Source organism: Gymnodraco acuticeps, unplaced genomic scaffold (assembly GCF_902827175.1).
Source record: "Gymnodraco acuticeps unplaced genomic scaffold, fGymAcu1.1, whole genome shotgun sequence".
In the NCBI taxonomy this organism is placed as follows: domain Eukaryota; kingdom Metazoa; phylum Chordata; class Actinopteri; order Perciformes; family Bathydraconidae; genus Gymnodraco; species Gymnodraco acuticeps.
This window is the reverse complement of record NW_022989979.1, coordinates 1,609,445-1,632,090: the sequence shown is the minus strand read 5'-3', so window position 1 is coordinate 1,632,090 and position 22,646 is coordinate 1,609,445. Positions and strand designations below refer to the sequence as shown.

Genomic DNA, 22,646 nt, shown 5'->3' with positions numbered 1-22,646 from the left:
GTTGTTGTTTTTTGCTTTTTAATTAGTTGTTTTGCTGCACACTTTCTACTTCAGAAATATTTTGGATTGTTTATTTCTACTGTCTATGCTGCTGCATCGCAAACATTTTCCAAATTAGGATCAATAAAGTACTTATCTATCTATCTATCTTATCTAGTCTGTCATAAGACCAATGTTGATGTTGTTTGCAGTTAAACAACCCTGTTAATGCTTATTTTTCATCGATAATTATCACATCAATCTAAATACATCATGATCATAAGACTAAGACTAAGACTGCTTTTTATATTTGAAGTTATAGTTGGAGCCATTCACATATGAAAACATTTCATCTGTAATATTTGTTTGTTAAAGCATTGTTCAATTAAAATGTAACTTTAAATAAATTACATATTATTTAAGAAGTTAAATATGAGAAATACTACAAGTCTGCACTAGCATCAAAACACCATAACATGTCATTTGTTAGACGCTTTTATCCAAATACTTACAGTATTCAGTACTGTGGACAATCCCCACAGGAGCAATTTGGGGTGAAGTGTCTTGCCCAGGGACACAACGACATGCTGACTACAGTGGGACTCGAACTTGGTACCCACTGATTCAAAGTCCAGCACTGTATCCACTGAGCCACAGCCACCCCATAAGGTCATTTGCTTTTTATATTTTCACATATTAATACATTTAGCTCCTAAATACAGTGTGTATATGTATGTACCATGACTTTAGCAGATGACAGATGACGATTATTTGTTTTACCTAATCGTTATAAGATAAGAAGATAATATGTACTTTATTGATCCGAATTTGGGACATTTTTATGTTGCAGCAGCATAAAAATACATGGCATTGTACAATACAAATTAAAAAGACTAGAAATATACATGTTGAATTTCCAAATTAACAATAACAAAATATAAAGCAAGTTATTATACATAAGTATGTGAGGGATGGAATATATTTATGTGTATTCAAATATTTTATTGAAGGGTTGCACTTGTAATAAAACGGTATTATCTAAGTCGTATCAAAACGAAGAGCAGCACAAGAACTTGCAATGGAAAATATTATCTACCGAAAGGCAAAAAGGTGAAATTGGCATTCAGCGCATGTATAATGCAGGGTAAAGGATCAAATTAAACAATTTTAAAAAGCCCTTGTTTTGCAAACATGTATTAATATGTAGCCTATCACAATCATAAATGTAATTCTAGACAGAGTATCCATGCCCTAAGTCGATAAAGTGATTCAATTACGTTTTAAATGTGTTTTTATTTTTTTTAATTTGTGCAGGTTTTTAAAAAATAATTACATAACATCACAACTCAGAAGGTGTTATAAAATCTTATTACACAACCCGTTACGATGGGGTTAGGCTATTTTGGGTACGTTTTCTTATATCGTTTGGCTCCAATCTATCAAGAAGGGCTCATATAACATCTTCTACTTATATTTCATTGTTTATTTTACTCTTCAAATAAAATCAAGTTTTATTTATATAGCACATTTATAAACGATTTTTGGTCGAGCCAAAGTGCTGTACAAATAATAAAAATAGCCTACAGTAAAGACACTTTACAGCAAATACAACAGCACAGATTGTTCAGAATATCAGTATGAGAAAAACGACACCCTCTATCCTTAGACCCTCACATCGTACACACTCTTGTAGCCTGGGGGGATTTAAAAGCAGAGGACCCTGGGACAAATGTAATCCTTTCCGTAGTTATGAAACTTTAAGGCGCAGGTTTTGTAATCGAAACGTACTGACCAATCAGGGCACGAGTTTGCTGTTCACGTGACGGTATTTGTCACATAACAAACGTGTGTCTACGGGGAAGTCGGTCCGGTACACTAGCAAGGACCGGGGCAGCCGTAGAAATGAAGCGGCACGTTAACAAAAGAAAACCGAAATCTTCATAGTATTTTCTTCACGCAACAATGTCGCTCCAACCGTGGGTGGAGGATGCGCCGGAGGAAAGGACGGCTTTCTTCATCGGCGCTGACTCGGACACCGCTTTGGAGGAGCAAGAACACCATCAGTTCATACTACAGAAAGCCAACGCTTTAGTGTCGGAAAACTGCCTGAAAGAAGCCATAGACTGGTTTACAGCCGCTATGCAATATGGCCCTGTGCTACCAGAACAATTAAGCACCTTCGTGGACTGTATCCTCCGCAACTTCAAGAGAAAAGAGGGTGGGCCTGACACACTTTCGGCCCGTAGTCAGGACGCAGGGGACAGCGGCGGTGGGGACGAGATGTTTGACTGTCCCAACTGCCATAGATTTGTAGGTGAACCTGTGACCATAGCCTGTGGACATTCGTATTGTAAAAGGTGTTTACAACGACGGCTGCTCTCCAAATGTAAGCTGTGCAAGGAGACTGTGAGCGGCGAGGAGAAAGCGAATGTAATGCTGTGCGGACTTTTAGACAAATGGTTCCCCGAGGAGCGGAGGAAGTCCAAAACGCTATATGAAGTGGACGAACTGTGTAGAAAAAAACGATACGAGGAAGCTATTTCCCTAGCAACTGATGTCATTCAGTGTGGTAAGTGCAGTTCAAAACCCTGCTTTCGCTTCTTGCATGTTTTCACAAATGGGGAGGAGTTTCCGATCAGAATGAACATACGTGTCACTGGATCGTTTCTTTGCAACGTAATATATAATTCAACATAAATCAACAATAGTCTTTGTTTGTGGTTAGCAGACCCCCAAAGCCTAATTATAGTGAGTTATACTAATCAACATTGCTAACCAGCGCTGTGTTGAGTCCTCCCATTAGCTGTATACTGGTGGGTCCTGCTTACGAAACTTCACCAGCTGCGCATGCGCGCTTTGTTCAAGTTGCATAAGGCAGGTCGTGACCAATGTTCGTACACTGTGAGCCAGTTTTGTAACTTGTACAGGGAAGGGCACTTTCTGTTTTGTAACTGTTATGTCTGCCCCCGTTTTATAAGTGTTTTACAATGGGGTGTATGCCATGTGTACATCGATCAGAGGCAGCCAGGGTAAGGTTGGTGATCCAGATAGAAACTCAACCAAGTCAGGCAGTGAGTGAAACTTGGCCTGGTTACATCTGTGGCAGTTGATTCATAGTCAACAAATCACTTTTGATTGGAATGTGTAGCAACTGGTTCAAATCCCAGTCATTGGCTGTACAAGCTTGAGAAGGCAATGAGATGTGCTACTTTCACCAGTTACCATATTGGTCTAAATGACCTTTTAGCAAGGCACTAAACCCCCAGGTGTTTCAGTGAAGGTGACCTGAAGTTGAAACTGCCTGCATTTTCACTAAGGAGTTCCAGGAGAAGAGAAAGGGACATGTTCTTAGCTTTCCACTGGATCTTAAGGAATAACTAACTGAAAAATCAAATTAAAATGGTGTGATGCACAATGCATCACACCATTTTAATTTGTGTTTTCAGTTAGTCGTGACCAATGTACCCACAATGGGTATGGCACGGCCTTTTTAACTTCAACCACTTGATCCGAAAGTAGCCTACATCAAACCATGCGAGAAACAATTAACTTCTTCAGAGTAGTTTATACCAATGTTGAATGTTGATAGCATTTAAATAATATAATAATAATAATATATTTTTGTATGGATCATTGTCACCATGCTGTGAGCTGGATTCCCTGTAAATTCACATCTAACCTTCCATACATCCTGAAATAGGGTTCCAGACCATTAGTGCAGGGGTTCCCAAACTTTTCAGCCCACGACCCCCAAAATAACAGTGCCAGAGACTGGCGACCCCACGTGAATTGTCAACAGGGTGCTAGTGATTTGTCAACGGTGGGGGAGCCTCGCTGCGGGGGAATTCCATAGATGGCCAGTCCGCCCCTGAAAAATGTCTACGCACCGGTTTTTATTAATAATAATACAAATAATAATAACAAAACAACCCCACTTTGGGAACCCCTGCATTAGTGGACCGCCAGGTTATGGAAACATCCATGAAATCTGGGTCAAGTGATATAACACACACATGTAACCTTGCTGTATCTTGTTTCCTTCGATAATTAGTGCAATATGTAAAGTGAACAGCTGCAGCCATTATAATAACTTGACCCTTTCACCAATTCCTTACCTAACCACATTCAAAGTTAAACTTGAATTGCTTGTCTCAACATTTAACGTGTATGCTACCCCCCTTTTTAAAAACTTAAAGTATTTGCTCAAGGCCAGATAAGTGGAATGTGCAAAGGCTGTAAAAACATTACGTATTTTTTCAATACATGGATGCACAATCTTCTCTGTTCCTGCATGGTGTTACTCAGTGAGTCTTTCAAAAAGCCCACTGGTAGCAAAATGGCCACAGTGGACACCACATCCACATTATGTTTGTTTATGTGTCCACTGATTCCCCATGACCTTTTATAAATGTCTTACCCCTCTCTCTTCACTGATTATTTGTTTGCCTTCTCTGTCAAATAAACGTGAAAAAGGCAAAAAGATTATCATCAGAAAAAAACAGCTGTCATACATTTTATTTAAAAAAAATCAAATGAAGGTAAATGGCGTAGCACCCTCGGAGAATACGTCGGAGGACATTGTGTTCTCTGGCCTGACAGAGGCGTAGCACCTGCGTTAGACAGCGCTGGTCCTCACTGCTGCAGGCATGAGGCAGAAACTTCCAGATATTCAACGACGACTGGGGCTTTCCTGACGTTATGATGGCTAGACAAACTACCTGTTGTCCTGTTCACATTATGTCCCATGCGTCCTGCCATCTTTTTCTCAAAGAGAGGTCATGAGTTGCATTGAATGGAAGCGTGACATTTGAAAATGGAAAAAATCCCATTATTAATCTTGTTGAACTTTTGGTTGTACTGTACGCTTGCTTTATCTACTAACATAATTCAGTCGTCAGTAATGTTATCAGGAAGGTTGAGATAACAAGGTGACATAGTTGAGTAATTAAATGAATACCAAAAGCCTGATTTTATTGTGATTGAAATTCACAGGTATAAGGATCTGTGTTTGTACTAAAATATTCCTCAAGTGATTATGCCTTTCCCAGAAGTTTTAGAGTAGGTTTAGGCTTTTTAATTGTACGTTTGATCTCCTCTTTGGAGCTAACGTTAATGTAACATCCACGGGTATCTTTCTGCTCTTTCAGACTTATTATGCAACTTGTTTGTCTTTTGCGATGTAGTCTGAGAATGCATTGACACAGTTAATATATCATTTATGATTGTCACGTAGTTATTTAATGTATGACTTGCCGGAAGTGACAGAATTATAAAATGTTAACATTACTTACCCGTGAATTAGAAAGGGTTATAAGTTTGCTCGTAAATTTGATGTAGTCAGTAATTAGTTTGGTACTAAATTAAGATGAACCACGATTGAAAGATATTTGTTTAAACGTACATGCTTCACTAAACTAACAACCTTTTCTGGTAGTTAATTAAAATAGTTCTCCCCTCTTCCAATCACCTCCTGCAGATCCAGAGACGACAGCGGTGGCACGACTGTCGCGAGCCGAGGCGTACACAGCTCTCAAAATGTACCATCGGGCTTTGGAGGACACAGAACTCAGCCCCACGTCCAACTGTTCTGCTGAAGTAGGTCACAACGTTACTGCAGCTAGGGCTGGGCAATATGGTGTATATATCAACTTTCACAAATATCTCAATATCCATATTGCTACGTTATTTTGGGGTAGACTACTGGTGCTCTCAGAACATTTTACATACTGATATTTTTGATAATAATCAGCCGTTATGCAGGTAAATACTACATATAGTGAGCCTCTCCTGCATTAGGTGCACATTAGTTTCTACTGTTTCTTTCTCTTTTTCTGTAGTTTTATTTGTTTCATGTCTTTTATATATTTATGTTGCATTGTTGCAGGTGTCTGTGACATTTTTCATTGCATATTATCTACACTCTAGCTGTGTATATGACCATAAAACCCTTTGAACGAATAATACACATTTTAAACTTAACTTAACTACAGCCTTTAAAACCAAGCAAACACTAGCCATTGTACCCATATCCAAAATATATCCAAATATCTAGTCTCATATCAAAATAAAGATAAAATAAGAATATTTGGCCCAGCCCAACCTGTAGGATTTGTTTCCCCATGCTGCAGAAATGTGTTTTTATTTCAAATGCAATGTTCATGTTGTCACTCTTGGTTTGACTTAATAGTGAGAAGTTGATCAATGTCAGATATGACACCAGGTGTAATGGCAGGTATTCTGTTTAGGGATCGACCGATATGGCTTTTTCAAGGCCGATATCGATACCGATTATTAGTAATCAAGGAGACCGATAACCGATATTTGGAACCGATATACATTTGCAGTAAAATCAGAAAATCTTGGTGTCAAAATGTAGAATAACACAAACTCCAACACTACTTATTTGAAATGCATTTAAGCATATATTATGTTTAATTAACTTTTAAACATCTTACAACTGGTTTCCTCTCTGTGCCCTTTTCTTTAGTGCAGCCATCTGCAATGAGTTAGAGAGAGACAAGAAGTGGGGCTGCAGGCTGACATGCTTAACTAACAATAATGCTTAATTTATTATATCTGTCTATCTAGCATAAAATCCCAATAAGCTGCTAGCAACTGCAAAACACTAGTGCTAGCTTATGTTTTGCAAACTATTAAAAGTGAGGCTCTTACAGTAGACCTAACATTAGTCTAGTAGCCTCACTTCTAATATTTTGCTAAACATTTGCTAGATACATGTTGGCTAGCTAATGAGCTTCACATATCAATCTGAAAAGCTGCGAGGCTCCACTCGCAGCCCCCCCCCCCCCTTCCGCACCACAGTCACGGAGCGTCCACACAGCAGCGTGCGTTGGCGCTTGGAGCTGGGCGTATCTGAAGCTTGGGGATTTTTTGCGAGCAACGCGACCAACAACCAATCACATGAATCTCCCGCCCCCGACATACAAAGCAATAGCAATGTTAAACGAAGTAAACTGGATATAAAATCCCCAAACAGGCGAAAACCTACCAGTTTCACCCACTGTCTCTGCCACCTCCCTCCATGCCTCGCTCCTCCGGTTTGTATCCCGGTAGATGAACAGAGACTGATCATACAGCACCGGGTGATTCACTACCGCTATAATGAATTTTCCTTCCATTTTTTTGAATATGAGGAAATGACCTGCGTAGTCTGTCCCAGCATACACGCGGTTTGATTGGCTAGTGCTTGTACTGGCAGATTTGCATAAACGGGATTTCATTGGCTGACGCCTCCGTCGAGGCGTCAAAAGTTGAACATTGCTCAACTTTTGACGCCAGCTACGCCAGCAACGCTCCACGTCGCTTCCCAAAATGCAGTTCGGCTAAAAGTGACGTCACCCCATTCAAAGTGAATGGGCAGAAGCGTTGGAAGCTTCAACGCACGCCGCTGTGTGGACGGGCCGTTACTCCGCTGCGAGACGCTGCACGCACCCCCAACTCTGACTGACTTCCCGCGTCCCTGTGTAACTGGGAAACTGATAGAATTGGATCATAAGATCGTGGTGTTTTTGCAACTTCAGAATAGGGGATAGGGATGTTTATTGAACTTCGGTTGAACACATGTATGGCTCTGCCGCTCAGCGCTGCTGCTTGCTTCAGTCTGTGTCTGCGTTCTTTCGCACCTGCCTGTAATCTGAGAAGGTCCCGCCTCTCTGGCTGGCTCCCGCCCGGAACATCTTCAGTAATAGCCTATCAGATAGCGCTGTGGGCGGGACATTTATGGGCATAGATATGTCTCATAATTATTTGTGTGAACATAAAAATAATTTGTGTGTAAATATGTGATTTGTAAATGTAAAACAACATCCACAAATGCATTTAAAAGATTTGCAAACTCACAAATATATTTGTAAGTGTAAAACGGATCTGCAAATACGCTAAATATGTTCACAAATAAAAAAAGATCTGTGAATATCTCTTTAACATTTACACCTTTCGATCAGGCATTTGTGAATCCATTTTGTATTTGTGGACCAAAAAGCGCTTGCGGATCTCAAATCTCTGTTCACGGATCGTCTTTTTACACACACGGAATTTTGAGACATATTTTCCGCCGCTCTCGGCTAAAATCTACTCGTGACACTCGGTTATTTTCGGAAACCACGTGATGGCCTGCTGATGACGACATTTCCGCATGATTTCAAAGTAAGAGCATGATGGTTTGTTTAATGCTCTGTTTTTGTATTATAATGAACAGCGGAACGTTAGATGCATTCTTCATCACCATCATCATCATGTTATAGTGATACAGTTAGTTTGTGTTATTGGTTCAATATAGCATATATCGAGCACTTTCATTGACGCCACTTTCGGGTCCCGGGGGAGCAGCTGGCAGTGAAACAGCCCAGATAAAACTCTTTCTTCATTGTTTGTTGTGTATTCAGTCAAGCGGGTCGAAGTTACAAAGCACTTCACATTTTATTAATTGGCCTAATTTTACCTTACCAGTGCAGTAATAAAGTAATCTGTAGAAAAGCACCGTATTTAGGTCAGGGTTATGGTGATGAAGAATACATCTAACGTTCCGCTGTTCATTATAATAAAAAAACAGAGCATTAAACAAACCATCATGCTCTTACTTTGAAATCATGCGGAAATGTCGTCATCAGCAGGCCATCACGTGGTTTCCGAAAATAACCGAGTGACACGAGTAGATTTTAGCCGAGAGCGGCGGAAAATATGTCTCAAAATTCCGTGTGTAAAAAGACGATCCGCGAACAGAGATTTGAGATCCGCAAGCGCATTTTTGCTCCACAAATACAAAATGGATTCACAAATGCCTGATCGAAAGGTGTAAATGTTAAAGAGATATTCACAGATCTTTTTTTAATTTGTGAACATATTTAACGTATTTGCAGATCCGTTTTACATTTGCACATTTATTTGTGAGTTTGCTAATCTTTTAAATGCATTTGTGGATGTTGTTTTACATTTACAAATCACATATTTACACACAAATTATTTTTATGTTCACACAAATAATTATGAGACATTTCTATGCCCATAGACATTGCTCGTGTACACAGAGCGGTGACTGCAGCCAGAGAAACGGCCGCATCAGAGCCAAAGTTTTATCGGCAATTTGAAGAAAAAAAAAGGCCGATACCGATAATCGGTCAAATGCGGAATATCGGTCGACCCCTAATTCTGTTGGTGCTGTAGGAATGGTGGCAGGTCATGTACTGTAAGCATGCACCTCACTAATGTCTGGCATGTGAAGAACCTGTCAGTCAGTCTCTCCTGATATGTTGGTCATCAGGTCAGTACGGAGAACGGTGTATTTTAAGATCATAAACCTAAAAGCCAGACACAGGGAGCACCTCATTTGTCGTGTGATTGGATTAAAGTTACAAGATAATTGTTTAATTGAATCTCAAAAGTTATTTTTGAGTGTGTTTTAGCAGCTGAAAGTGTTGAATAATAGTCTTAAGTATTTAGTAGTGACCCTGTTGTTTTGTTTACAAAGCATATTTTTAACAACAGTTATTTTCAGAATGATATAAATGGCCTTTTCACAGCGTAATTAAGTAACATAAGATTATCAAGGCAAAAGGCAAGGCAAGGCAAGGCAAGGCAAGGCAAGGCAAGGCAAGGCAAGGCAAGGCAAGGCAAGTTTATTTATATAGCACTTTTCAACACAAGGCAATTCAAAGTGCTTTACAAAAAATGAAAGAGATTAAGAAAATGGCATTTAAAATCAGTCATTAAAAAGAAAAGCTAATAAAATAAACATTAAAAGAAAAAAAAAAAAGAAGGTTTTCCGACCACATCAAGAATGTACAGATTACGGTTATATAATTTCCAGGAGCATAGGGTATTTTCTATTTATGGTGCAAATTATATCTTACAAAACAACTTTCATATCATTCTGATCGATTGAAAAGCATATAAATAATGCATTTAGATACATCTTATTTGTCATTTTTGTTTGAAGTATGTCTTCTGTCTGGCTGTTCTAAAACAATTCAGTATGATTTTTAAATCTGGTTTTCTTATATTGCATGTAGAGCAATTACACTTCCCAGAATTGTAAGAGGCTTAAAGTTGGACTGGTGTTTATGAATACATTTTGCGTAAATAAGTTAAAGGGACTTAGCATCAGAGTAAATACAGTGTGAACATAAATTCTGATACATAAGTATAACGTCTCTCTTTGTGTTCTTTCAGGCTTTGTTTAGGAAAGCTATGGTGCTACATGAGATGGGCCAAGTGGACGAGTCTCTCCATGTCTTCCTCCATTGCCTGTCTGAGGACGAAGACTTCCCCTGTGCTAAAAGACAAGTGGAAAAGGTGAGGGAAATCATGGTGATAATACAAAAACAAATTTTAAAAGTTATTTTAAAGGGTCATAGTGTTCTGCACAACCATATGTATTTCAGTAAGTCTGAGCATTTGTCATGTTTTACAGTTTATACTCTAAATAAAATATTTACTTCCACTTTAAAAGCCACTAAGAATGTACAGTCATTCTATTAGGATCATCTGTAGCATGAGATAAAACTTTATTTATCCAAAATGACTTTGCTGGACAGAAGTTGCAATACAAAAGAGGAAGGGGGCAACTATACGAGTCTAAGATTACAATAAAAATAAACTGCAAATCCTAAATATATTGATCATAAGCAGGGGTGCACATCACTTTTTGAGTGAGTTACTCAGATGAGTACCAGGAGACAGCGTTTGGTACTCACCCCACACGAAGCGTGGTCCTCCTCAATGTCTCCTTCACTGTCCTCTATTTACACTGCTTGCATGCTAGATGATGAAGATGATGAAGATGCACCTCCCTGTCTCTTTATAAGCCTCCAATTTGCTTTCTCCAAAACCTGTTGCCAAAACTGTGAAGTCCTTGCATTTCATGAGGCCAAGTTGAAGGATCAAATACTAAGAAATGATCACATGACTTGAAGTCATATCTGATTTCAGATGTGGGAAGTTACGAAGTACACTTCTTCAAGTACTCTACTTAAGTACAATTTTGAGATATTTGTACTTTACTTAACTTTGATCTAATTTGTAAAATTAGCTGCAGCTTTACCAGCTTTGAGAACACTTTAATGATCAATCGTTACAAAACATATCATATATATTATTCTGAAATGGACCAATCTGCACAACGACTACTTTTACTTTTGGAACTTTAACTATATTTTGATGATAATACTTTTCTAATTTTACTTGAGTAACATTTTGAATGCAGGACTTTTATTGTAACAGAGTAACACTATACTTCTACTTTTACTCAAGTACAATATCTGAGTACTTCTTCGACCTCTGTCTGATTTCAAACTCTTCCATTAACACCCTGAGTAAGTTTGCAGCTGTGTGTTTCACTCCACTTTGTTGTAAATAAAACGGCAGCAGCTTGACCACAGAGCGTAAACGTTGTGATCAGCTGATTGTGCGCAGTTCTCCAGTGTGTGCACAGAATGTGCACAGGGGAGTTTCCCACTGCAGCCAGTTGGCAGAGTTTTGGCACAATTCATTCTGTTGTTCATACCGACGATAACCCTGTCTGTGCACACGGCGACCAACTATGTAGTCCGGTGATCTAAGCCTCTGCCTCCTGTAAGCTTCACTGGTCCGTCGGTTATGTCCTGCGCGGCTCGGCCAGCTCCAGTTCAGTCAGTCACAGAAAGTCTGAAGAGTTTTTGCAGGGAGTGAAACGGCAACGTAGCTGTCTTTGTTTTTGTTTTACATGTCTCGTAGTTTACTCCATTGACTGTTGACAAGAAACACGTGTAGACGATATATGTGTTTTTGTTTTGAGGTACGCAAAGGCGCGTAGTGACACAAGTGACGTTACGCAATTCAGATTTTTGTCGCGCATGCGTACCTGCAGTAATGTGCACCCCTGATCATAGGAATATAAACATGTTATGTTAGGGATCAATTTCAGGCTGGAATTTCCTGCAGGTCTTATGACTGACTCTGTCATGAAATCAGTACCATTTAATGGACTGACCACAGCGATGCGGTTACATAAGTGTCACCCACTCTCAATTATTCACAGTGCTACTTCGATTTTAAGAATAACATGAGAGTTGTTGCCATTTTGTGGTAAAACTATTTAGTTGATTATGCTGATGCAAGTTGTGTAATCATCTCTGAATCATCATTGTATAAGTAAACCTACATAATCACATGAGTCATCTCATGCCAGTGGTAATACGTGTGTGGAATTGATGTGAAAGGTTTCAGGTTATATGGTTTGACTTCTGTGTCCTTCTGATGCTGAAAGAGACGCTGTTCAGATTCATCTCAGTCAATGTGGGAGTCAGACAGCATGCAACAGGACAGGAGCACGTCATATTAAGTTTGTGGAACCTGCAATCACACATATAGTCTGAAAGGCCTTTTAAATAATGAAAAATTCCATTAATGCAATTAAAATTGACAGGCTCCGACCATGTTGCCCTCACAGAGAAATTAGCATTTGATGCCGGGCATATGGTAACACATTAGCTGTAAAAAGAGACATCACAAGATATCTGTTAGCAGGGAAATAATGAAAATAAAGAGGAAAGAGTGTGAAGAGTCTGTGTGTGTGGTACTACAGCATGATCCAGACTGAGAGGAAAGATTATTGGTCCCTGTTACTGGGTCATCTGCACACTGAGGTCATGCTGACATCAATTCTGAGGCAACCCTCAGAACAACGTTTGCTTTCTCTTTGGGGCCAGCTTGCCATTTTCCTGACCGGGTCTGCGCTTGGTTGTTAAAATTTGATTTGACATTTTCTGTAATTTAATCACTCTTTGTGCAAAAACAAAAGGAGGGCAAAAAGTTAAACATCACCCTGTGAGTGTTGTGGCTCACAATGAAGGAAGGAGAAGGTGTGTTGTGAAAATGTAACAAAGTTTATTGCCACTGAGGGGGAGTTCACAAAAACAAACAACGGCCCTGCTATGTCCTGACGCTGCTTCTGGTCCGTGGATCCTACTCTCAGGATCCAGCCGACTGCCAGAGAGAAACCTGAACCAGGTTACCTGCATGCTTTTTACTGATAGCTTAATTACCTGATTCTGAGCAGAGGCCTGTACTACGAAGCCAGATTTTCGCTTAGCGAGGTAGCTTCAGGGGTTAACTCTGGGTTTCCGGTCCTACCACGCTGGTTCACTTCTTACCGGGGTAGATCTCCATGGTAACTTATGCTGAACGTTAAACCTGCTCCGGAGCAGGTTAGGTTCCAGGATAAGAGATCAACTCAGTGAAAGCACTGCCTGCTGACCAATCAGAGCTCCGTGTGCGGAGTTTAAAGCGATCAAGTCATATTACAGGAGAAAGGAAATACAGAAAAGCTGCCGTTGCACGAAAGACGGCCGTCAAAAATCAACTGACTGTGAACGTGAACATTAATAGAATATCAACTCCCATCTTCAGAGCAATCTGACTATTATAACATTAGCGTTAAGAAAGCTTACTTAAATATCTGCCACAACACAAGTAACCGGATCAAAGTAATATTAAGTACAGTCCGCGGCACTGTGAGTGCAGACGTCGATGTGTCCCATTATCAATCATATCACATCATAATGTATCATATATTTCCTGATCTGAGTCAGCTGAGCCGTATCTGGCCGTGCAACACTCACGGCCCCTACACATGGCGGCGTGCGTTACCGCTTGGCGGTGGGCGTGTCTGAAGCTTGTTTTTTACGAACAACGCGACCAACAACCAATCACATGAATGTCCCGCCCCGGACATACAAAGCAAAGCATTCAGGCTACATCCATGCTGGCTAAATATACTGTCTATGCTTGCTAGCTGTCCATTCAAACGAAGTACACTGGATATAAACTCCCCAAACAGGCGAAAACCTACCAGTTTCACCCACTGTCTCTGCCACCTCCCCCCATGCCTGGCTCCTCCGGTTTGTATCCCTGTATGTAAAGAGGGACTGGTCATATAGTACCGCCACGATCATTTTCTCCTCCATTTTTTGACATATGGGAAATAACTGCGGTCTGGCTCTCCCAACATACACGCGGTTTGATTGGCTAGCGCTTGTAATGTCAGATTTGCATACGCAGGATTTGATTGGCTCCGTCGAGGCGGCAAAAGTAGAACATTGCTCTACTTTTGCAGCGAGCACCGCGAGAGAAGCTACGCTTTGCTCCCACAATGCAGTTCGGCGAATCGTGACATCACCCCATTCAAAGTGAATGGGCAGAAGCGTTGAAGCGGCAACGCACGCCGCCGTGTGTAGGCTCTGTCAGTGTCACATACTGTATGCAGAAGTATTATTTGAAGCAACACATTAAGTTGACGAAACACTCGAGTCAAATGTAATTAAAGTCAGATCCACTCGTGTTTTAGACGGGGCAGTGATATCATAAACCTGTTAATGTACGCATTCAAACACTTTTTCTTTTACCAGCTGTATTCACCTTGCAGGTGCAGCTATGTGGCTTTTATCCTGGATAAAGTGTTTAAGTCATGGATGTTTAAAGTTCAACGTCTTCATATTTGTCTAATATTATAGTTTACTTTTCATTCAGGAAGTATGACGCTGCGCTGTCAGTACGCTTGTCCATGTTTGTGATTGGTCAAATGTTGCTAGCCCCGCCCCTTTCATGTGAACGCGTACTCAGCCGGACAGAGAAACCCTGGCTTGAGTTACCGAGTTGATAACCAGCGTCGTAGGACCGCTTAGCAAGAGCGCGTTTGTTTTGGGTTAGGTAAACCAGATAACTCAAACATATCCATATCCAGTTCCGTATGTTGAACTGGATTCGTAGTACAGGCCTCAGCTGTCTGGTCTCCGGCCGAGCCACTCCCATCACTCCAGCAGCCGGCGATCTAACCACACCCCACTGCATGTTTGGAAAATAAAATGTAAATGTTTTGTTCAACCAAAAAACACTTGATTTTTCCACTTATATATTCATATTCAGTATGATATAACCTAGACATCGTATCTACCTCTGACATGTAAAGACCTTTTGAAAAGGTATTTGCAGGCAAACTAACTGAGTGTTTTTCACAGATCCTGTGTGACCTGCTCTCCCCCACTGGTGAGAATGTGAAGGTTGGCATGAGGGAAACCACTCAGAACACGTCGCCTCGCCTGCGCAGTAAAACCCTGGTGGCCGATGCCCAAGAACAACCGCAGAGCCCGGTCCAAAGACAACACCAATCGCCGGCCCGCGCCGCCTCGGCACACCAACACCAGGACAGCCAGGAGGTACGAGCAGGCGAATTATAATATCACATTGTTCAGTTCGTTCTTCATATATGGTTTCTTTAATCATTTCTGTTGATCTTCTGTGATTCAGAGGCGTGGGGAGAGCCTGGAGCGGCCCGGTCTGAGCCGAGCTCACTCGCTGCGGATGTACGGCCTGAGCTGTGGAGAGGAAGGGCTGAAGAGAGTCTGCTCTGCTCCTCAGCTGGGGGACGAGAACAAAGGGAGTCTGCTGAAGAGGAAGCTGTCGGTGTCCGACACAGAACACTGTGTTGTAGGCAGTGGGGGTAGCAAGTCTAAAAAAACAAGGTCTGTGTGCAATCCCCCCATGTTACTGCTGTCTCTTCTTCCTGATGTATTTTACTTCATTTCCAATTCATATTTCTTCTACTTCTGTTCACATCAATATATTTAAAAACTAAAACACATTACACATGAACTCATGTTCATGTGGACACTTTTGAGATTTTTCGCAAATACAAATTGGTAATCAGCACATCTAATATACCAGGGAAATATTAACTGACATCTTAGCAGAGTTAACAACTAAATGTTAAATGCTTTTTACTCTATTAAGATTTGGTGAAAGGCTCCAAACAAAAGGCTGCCAAAGCAAAGACGTGCAGAAGTGTTCCTGAGGATCAGGTGGACCCTAATGACTGGGAGTGCTCTCTCTGCATGAGGTAAGATCACACACTGGTGGGCCGAACACACACATTTACCTTGATGTTTACACATTGTGCCTTTTTTAAATGACTGAGAATGTAAAACTAACTGTTGGACGGTGAATGCAGGTTGTTCTACGAGCCTGTGACGACTCCATGTGGCCACACCTTCTGTAAAAACTGTTTGGAGCGCTGCTTGGACCATACGCCCCAGTGTCCCCTCTGTAAAGAGAGCCTGAAAGAGGTTAGACAACGTATAGAGTCTGGACATTCTACTTTTTTCACTAAGTAAAATGTCGGTCCTAGCTTCCTGTTTTAACCCTTAACTCTTACCTTGCTCTCTTCAGTATCTAGCATGTAGAAAGTACGTGGTGACAACTGTCTTGGAGAAACTGATCAAACAGTATTTGAGTAAGGAGTATGAAGAGAGGACTAAAACATATCTGGAGGAGACCAGAGAACTTTCTGAGTAAGCATTTCCCCCTCTCGTCTGGGTTTATTCCAACAATCATGATCAGTTATTTTAACTGTGTCAGAAGCTCTAAATATGTTTCTCCTTCTCGCCCTCTGTGCAGTCTGACAAAGAATGTGCCTATCTTTGTGTGTACCATGGCTTACCCCACCGTGCCTTGCCCGCTGCATGTCTTCGAGCCGCGCTACCGCCTCATGCTTCGCCGCTGCATGGACACGGGCACGCAGAAGTTTGGGATGTGTATTAATGATCCCCAGAAAGGGTAAGTGCATTTGTATGAATTACAATACGGAGCGACCCTCAAACCAGACATATGGAATGGAAAAATGTGTCTATACCAATAAACTAAATTGTGCTACCCTGCAGGTTTGTAGACCATGGCTGCATGCTGACCATCAGGAGTGTCCATTTCCTGCCTGACGGACGGTCAGTAGTGGACACCATCGGAGGGAAACGCTTCCGGGTCCTGACACGAGGGATGATGGATGGTTACAGTACTGCGAACATCGAGCATCTGGGCGATACCAGGGTAAAAACCACGAGAACTCTTTTTTAAGGATAATATGTTCAGTATGTAAAATCCTAGTCTTCAAAAATCAGTTTTACATTTGTATTTACCAGGGTTTATTTTGAGTGGGGTGTGTCTTTGGGTTATTTTTTAAGTTTAAACAATCCAAAAGTGACTAAGAGGTCAAATGATTCCTGTCCTTCAGGTGGAGGACAGTGAGGAGCTTGAGAAACTCCAAGAGCTGCACGATGCCGTGTATGAGCAGGCCCGCGACTGGTTCCAAAACCTCAAGGTCCACTTCTACGACCAGATCCTGCAGCACTTTGGACCCATGCCAGAGCGAGAAGCTGACATCCAGGTACAGGGCTCGACATTAACGACTGCCCGATGGCCCGGGGCCATCTAGTATTTAGCTCGGGCAATGAAGCCTGCTGGTTGCCCGATCGGGCAATCTATTATGCCAGTATCATGCAGCTCGGGAATCAGTAATGAGAGACCCGACAGTAAAACTAAACATATCTATAACTAGTTACGGTACTATAGTTTGAGAGGTAATTAAAATAGCTACGTGTGATATTCTAACCTGAAGTGTGTGTTTTGTCCGCTCACCGCTGCATGTGATCATGCAGAGCTGCGTGTCGACTTGTCAGCAGCAGCTGATCTCTCTCTCCCGTCAGATTAGACTTCACTCGCGTTTATGTCCATATCGATCAGATCCAGCTAGTTCTAGCTAATGATAGGACTACCTGCTTATTAAAAGACACCTAAACAATAAGCGTCGCTATGCAACCTGGTGAGGCCACAAAGTATAGCGCAGCATTATACATTTGTTTACATGCCCACCGGAACCCCGAGGCATTACCAACAGATCAACGCACAATCAACCCATACAGGACATCTCTTTCTCCACATTAAGTGTTAGACATTAGAATTGACTGTTCTTGTCTGTCACATACTCTTCATGTCTGTCACATAAGTGGCGCAACTGAAGCGGTATTGCGCTAAAGGGAAATTATTTTGACCGGACATTTTGACCGAAGAGATTTAGATTTGCCGGCTAACGGGAACTCTGACGTCACCATTTTGTGTGCTTCGCGGATGCCCTCGGCTCCTCTCGACTGCTGCTCGGGTCTGCTCGGTCAGCTTCCGGATGAGGAGGCATTCGTTCGACCAACTTACAGTAGATAACATTACAAACATTTTTAACAGGGTTCATACTAGTGTAAATAATGTTTGTTTTGGCAGTTATAACTGAATGTAATGTTTTCTACTTTGTTACATCTGGGAAGGCATTTTCCAAAGGCACTTTGGAAAGTGTCTTGACCAACAACTTAAGTATTTCTTATAGCTATGCAGGGCATGCAAGCGAGCAAACACAAACAAGAACAAACAAACAAGTGAAATGAAGAATAAAATTGAAATTGTACAATATAATATTGTGGTGGTTCATCTTATAATTCAGTCTAGAGAATGCACCAGACAGCATCTAAGACCTGCACAAATCAAAATGTTCTAGGGGAGGCCCCCCAAACCCTTCGTGCGTCATTTTGTCCGCGCGCATTTTTCAGGGCAATCTCTATTGGGCTCAGGGCCATCTGTAAATTAGCTTAGATGGCCCACAGGGCCATCTCCCAAAATCCTTAATGTCATGCACTAAGGTAAACATCCAGCACCCCACTTCCATCTACAGAGATGTGCCTGTTTCCCTTCATATTATTCCTAGAAAAGTATTCCCACTTCAAGCTTCTTTAAGCAATACAAAGTTAATCTTCTTTAGCAGAGTGGTTTACTTAACTGTGTTATTACCTAAATGTGCACTTTGCTGGAATATTGGAGGTTTAAAATGAGGAATTGAATCGACCTTGTAAAATAGAGCAATACAAAGAAAAACTAGTTAACTTGTAAAAAATGATATCTTGTGCTAAATTAAACATCTCATGCGGCGTGGGCTCACCAGCATTTGAACACATGGGAACTACAATATGTGTTGTTTAATAAAGCGTCCACCAGATGAGAAAGTGAGAATACTCTGCACAGTGAGTTGGCAGCCTGTGGCAGCAAAGCAGACGTTCGTGCAGACTGTTAAGAACATTAAGTCCCAACTTTTTACACAACCAGATAAACTGAGAAAATATAGCGCACACACAGGTTGATTGTTATATTATTATTCTGGGAACTGGTATCAGCTGGCCTTGAGATGTACTTTTCTTCGAAATACTGCAGGGTTTGTACAGCTTTCATTACCTCGTCTGACACCGAGAGACTCCACGGATTCTAAAATTGGATTCTCTCATGACACACTTGCCTTTTGGGGAAACCCACATTACCACGGATTCACCTGGCTCAGAGGCTTTAATACCGGAACAAAGTTGTTGTGTGCGCTGAGCTCCCGCCCGTAGGCTGCAGCGCCGACAGGGATTACAGCTCCGTTCTTTGAAGCACCAAAGGGCGGAAGTCCATTGACAATACGGCCTAAAGAGCTTTATGGGTGCTTCATACATAATCCCAGCAGCTTTCTTGCGTCAGAACAGTCATAAAGAGATTCTCCAACACTGAACACTCGATTTTTTGAGTTATGTGATTCCAAAAATGATTACGGTATCTTGCCTAATGGACAATGGAAATTGGGGCACAGACAAAGTCAACATTTTCACTTCAAACCCTTTGAAGTGTAAAGCACATTTAGTATCTGGCTGTGGTGCTCTGGGATTTATTTCAGCCATGTAATTGTGCCGCAGACATGCATTCCTCTGGCAGTGTGTAGCTAGTATCAGAGGTCGCGTTTAACCGAATATTTTCCTTCTATGAGGATTTTTTTTTAACAATGATGGAAAAATCTGAAAGCAGTCAGTCATTTTGACGGATTAGAACAAACTCAGAACAGCGCCAAAGTTTCCCCGAAGCAGGGCTCCGGTGTTTATACCACGTTTCCAGACCTAACTTTGCCGTACAAATCATTGAAATGTCTGGGAGTTTATGCTTTATGCTGTGGCGGGCTCCCGCGAGGTGCAGTGGGCATGCATAACACGGCATAGCACCGGTGTTGTGCCAAATTATGCAGCCCCGGCGTGAAATGCACCCCTTGTCACGGGAACGCGCATTTGGAAAATGAAACGTTTACACTTTAAAACGATGCTTAATATTAAAAGTAACATCCAGGGTTTTTTAATGTTAATTTTCAGACTCTGAGTCGTTTAGTGGTAGCTCATATAGTCTTGATTCTTGTGGTTAAACTTTCACTCCGTATTTTGAAGGTTGGGGTGTTGCAATATACGTTGGTCAGGGGGACATTATTTGTTGACGCACAGGTGGCCCGAGGGGACGACATGAGCCAAGGGACCAGCTACCAATAAAAACGACTCTCAGTCTGAAAATTACCATTTTTAAAAAAAATAAAAATAAAAAAAAACCTGGACGTTGTCTTTGAGTTTTAAGCATCATTTTAAGGTCTAAACGTTTCATTTAGAAATGCGTGTTCCCGTGACACGGGGTGCATTTCATGGTGGGGATGCATAATTTGACACAAAACCGGCGCTAACAGTTCACGATTGTATAGGATCTGTAACGGGCCGTCCACACTACAGCTTCAAAAAAAGCTTGGAGCTCGGCGTGTCTGAAGCTCGACCAACAACCAATCACATGAATCTCCCGCCCCTGACACACAAGCAGCGGTTTGATTGGCTAGAGCTTGTACTGGAATATGATTTGATTGGCTGACGCTTCCACCGAAAGCTTCAGAAGCTTCAAAAGTTGAACATTGATCAACTTTGCAGCCTGAAACACCAGGGAAAGCTCCGCTCTGCTTCCCACAATGCAGTTCGGCGAAAAGTGACGTCACCCCATTCAAAGTGAATGGGCAGACGCGTTGGAAACCGTTTTTGAAGCTGTCGAAGCTGTAGTGTGGACGGGCCGTAACACTCATGTCTAATTCCTCTCCTCCTCTCTTCCAGGCGACTCCCAATGGTCCGGCCTGCTGCTGGTGGCTGTTGGCTGTTCTGCCCATCGACCCCCGCTACCAGCTCTCTGTCCTCTCCATGACCAGCCTCAAAGAACGCCTTGTAAAGATCCAGCACATCCTCACATATCTGCAGAGCATCCCCAACAACTAGAGCTTCCTCTTCTGATCACCACAAATATTCAATGGACTTTGTAATGACATTTAAGCAACCTTGCAACAATATCACAAAATCTTCTGTTTCTACTGCCATCTTACGCTTCAACTTCCCTTTACAACAAAACCCCTGGTTTAACAGCTTCTAGTATAAAGCCTACACGAAACAAAAGACAAGCTAAAACCTGATTGAAATGTGGATCACTGAAACCAGAGATGTGGCCAAAACCACCTCAGGGATATTCCCACTGACACACATTATTCGTGTGATTGTCAAAATATATTTTGGAAAATAACACCAATATTACAGCCACTATTCTCATCTGCCCTCAATCCTAATAGCTTCTCATCTGATAAGAATGTGGCTCAATTAGTTTGTTAAAGCGCAGTTTCTATTACACTTGATTGACATTGTATTGATGCTGTTAAAGGCAACAACGATTTTAACGATCAACCCTTAATGATATTACTTACGGAGCTGAAGGGAGGAGAGTAGTATAGTTTGTGTGGAATCATCCCTGGGGAGATCCGATAAAGGAAGTTTTCTGTTTGTTTTGCCGGCTGGCTGTAAGATTTATGTTAATTTTGAGGAGGGGTGATGTGATTCTGCGGAACAAATCCTAAATGCTGAAAGTCCAAAAACTTGATAGCAAGATGTGGTTTAGATCATCCACTTAGTGGAAGTTGTGCATGATAAGCATGTGCCTCTTAGTAAGGGAAAAGGACCCTCCTGTTGAAAGACTAAGACGATGTTTCTTCTCTTCCAAGTTGTCATGCAAAGATCGGGCATATTATTCCTCTATCAGGTCTAAACCTCACTCCTGGCCCTTAAATGTAATCTGTATCCTATGCTTTCTTTAATGCTTTTCTTCTCCTCACAGTTATCCTAAATCGTACGCACTATCTTTGGAAATGTGATTGTTATGCACATTTGGATGACCTGGTTGAGTTGGAGGATATCATGTATAAGATTCAGTGGTTCTTTCTATAAATCGTCAATCTTCTAAACAAAAATGTTCAGACACCCGTTTCATGAATTTAAATTGAATTAATTCATAAGTAGGAATATATTTGTACATTCTAATGTGAAGAAGAATATCTGAAGGGGGTTCTTGCAATATTATGACAAATCAAAAACCGGACAACATAAGGTTCAGAGCTGCTCTGTCTAAATGGAGGGAGGAGGAGCTGCGGTGCTTCAGTCAGTACTGCGATTGCCTTACACCATTTTGGTATTGTGATTTTTAACAACACAACGCATTGACTTGGTCACCATTCCTTTTTTTGCCATAGGGTGAAGTACGTTTTCACTTTTTTCCAGTTAATGGAACCATTTGTTCACATTGTGTATTCCAAGTCCTAAAGAAACAAGATTCAAGGCTGTTTTATGGATAAGATACCTGTTAAAATGAAAAAGGCTTTTTGGTCAGATGTTTAAATTATAATTTTTCTATAATAAATGCCCTTCTTTTTCAGCCTCGGTTTTCACTGTTTGACCCCTTTTTAATAGAAGACCTGTAGCTATCTGCACAACTGGAGATGTACTTCAAAGCAAGGACCTCACTTAAAACCCCCCAAAAATATTTCAAAGCATTTATTTCTCGATAACATTAAATATTCATGACTACATTTAAAAAAACGTTATCACGAGTTTCAATTCTTAACTAGACGATTTGGGGGTGGGTTTATTAGAGTTGATTGACCT

The 22,646-nt window shown here is 41.3% G+C and overlaps 1 protein-coding gene across 1 annotated transcript; it reads left to right on the top strand.

Moving 5' to 3' along the window:
• Positions 1-1,779: 1,779 nt before the first annotated feature.
• On the top strand, positions 1,780-22,416 carry lonrf1l (LON peptidase N-terminal domain and ring finger 1, like). The gene is made up of 12 exons (XM_034211651.1): positions 1,780-2,548; positions 5,456-5,574; positions 10,168-10,290; positions 14,991-15,188; positions 15,280-15,490; positions 15,760-15,868; positions 15,980-16,094; positions 16,198-16,319; positions 16,426-16,584; positions 16,689-16,851; positions 17,036-17,188; positions 20,781-22,416. The coding sequence occupies exons 1-12, from the start codon at positions 1,942-1,944 to the stop codon at positions 20,937-20,939; spliced, it is 2,238 nt and encodes a 745-aa protein (XP_034067542.1). The 5' UTR covers positions 1,780-1,941; the 3' UTR covers positions 20,940-22,416.
• Positions 22,417-22,646: the final 230 nt, after the last annotated feature.

Bases quoted from the DNA above. Each gene is read 5' to 3' on its own strand.
- lonrf1l (XM_034211651.1), top strand. From the start codon at position 1,942: ATGTCGCTCCAACCGTGGGTGGAGGATGCGCCGGAGGAAAGGACGGCT. The intron at 10,291-14,990 runs GTGAGGGAAATC...TGTTTTTCACAG, and splicing joins CTAAAAGACAAGTGGAAAAG to ATCCTGTGTGACCTGCTCTC. The intron at 16,585-16,688 runs GTAAGTGCATTT...GCTACCCTGCAG, and splicing joins ATTAATGATCCCCAGAAAGG to GTTTGTAGACCATGGCTGCA.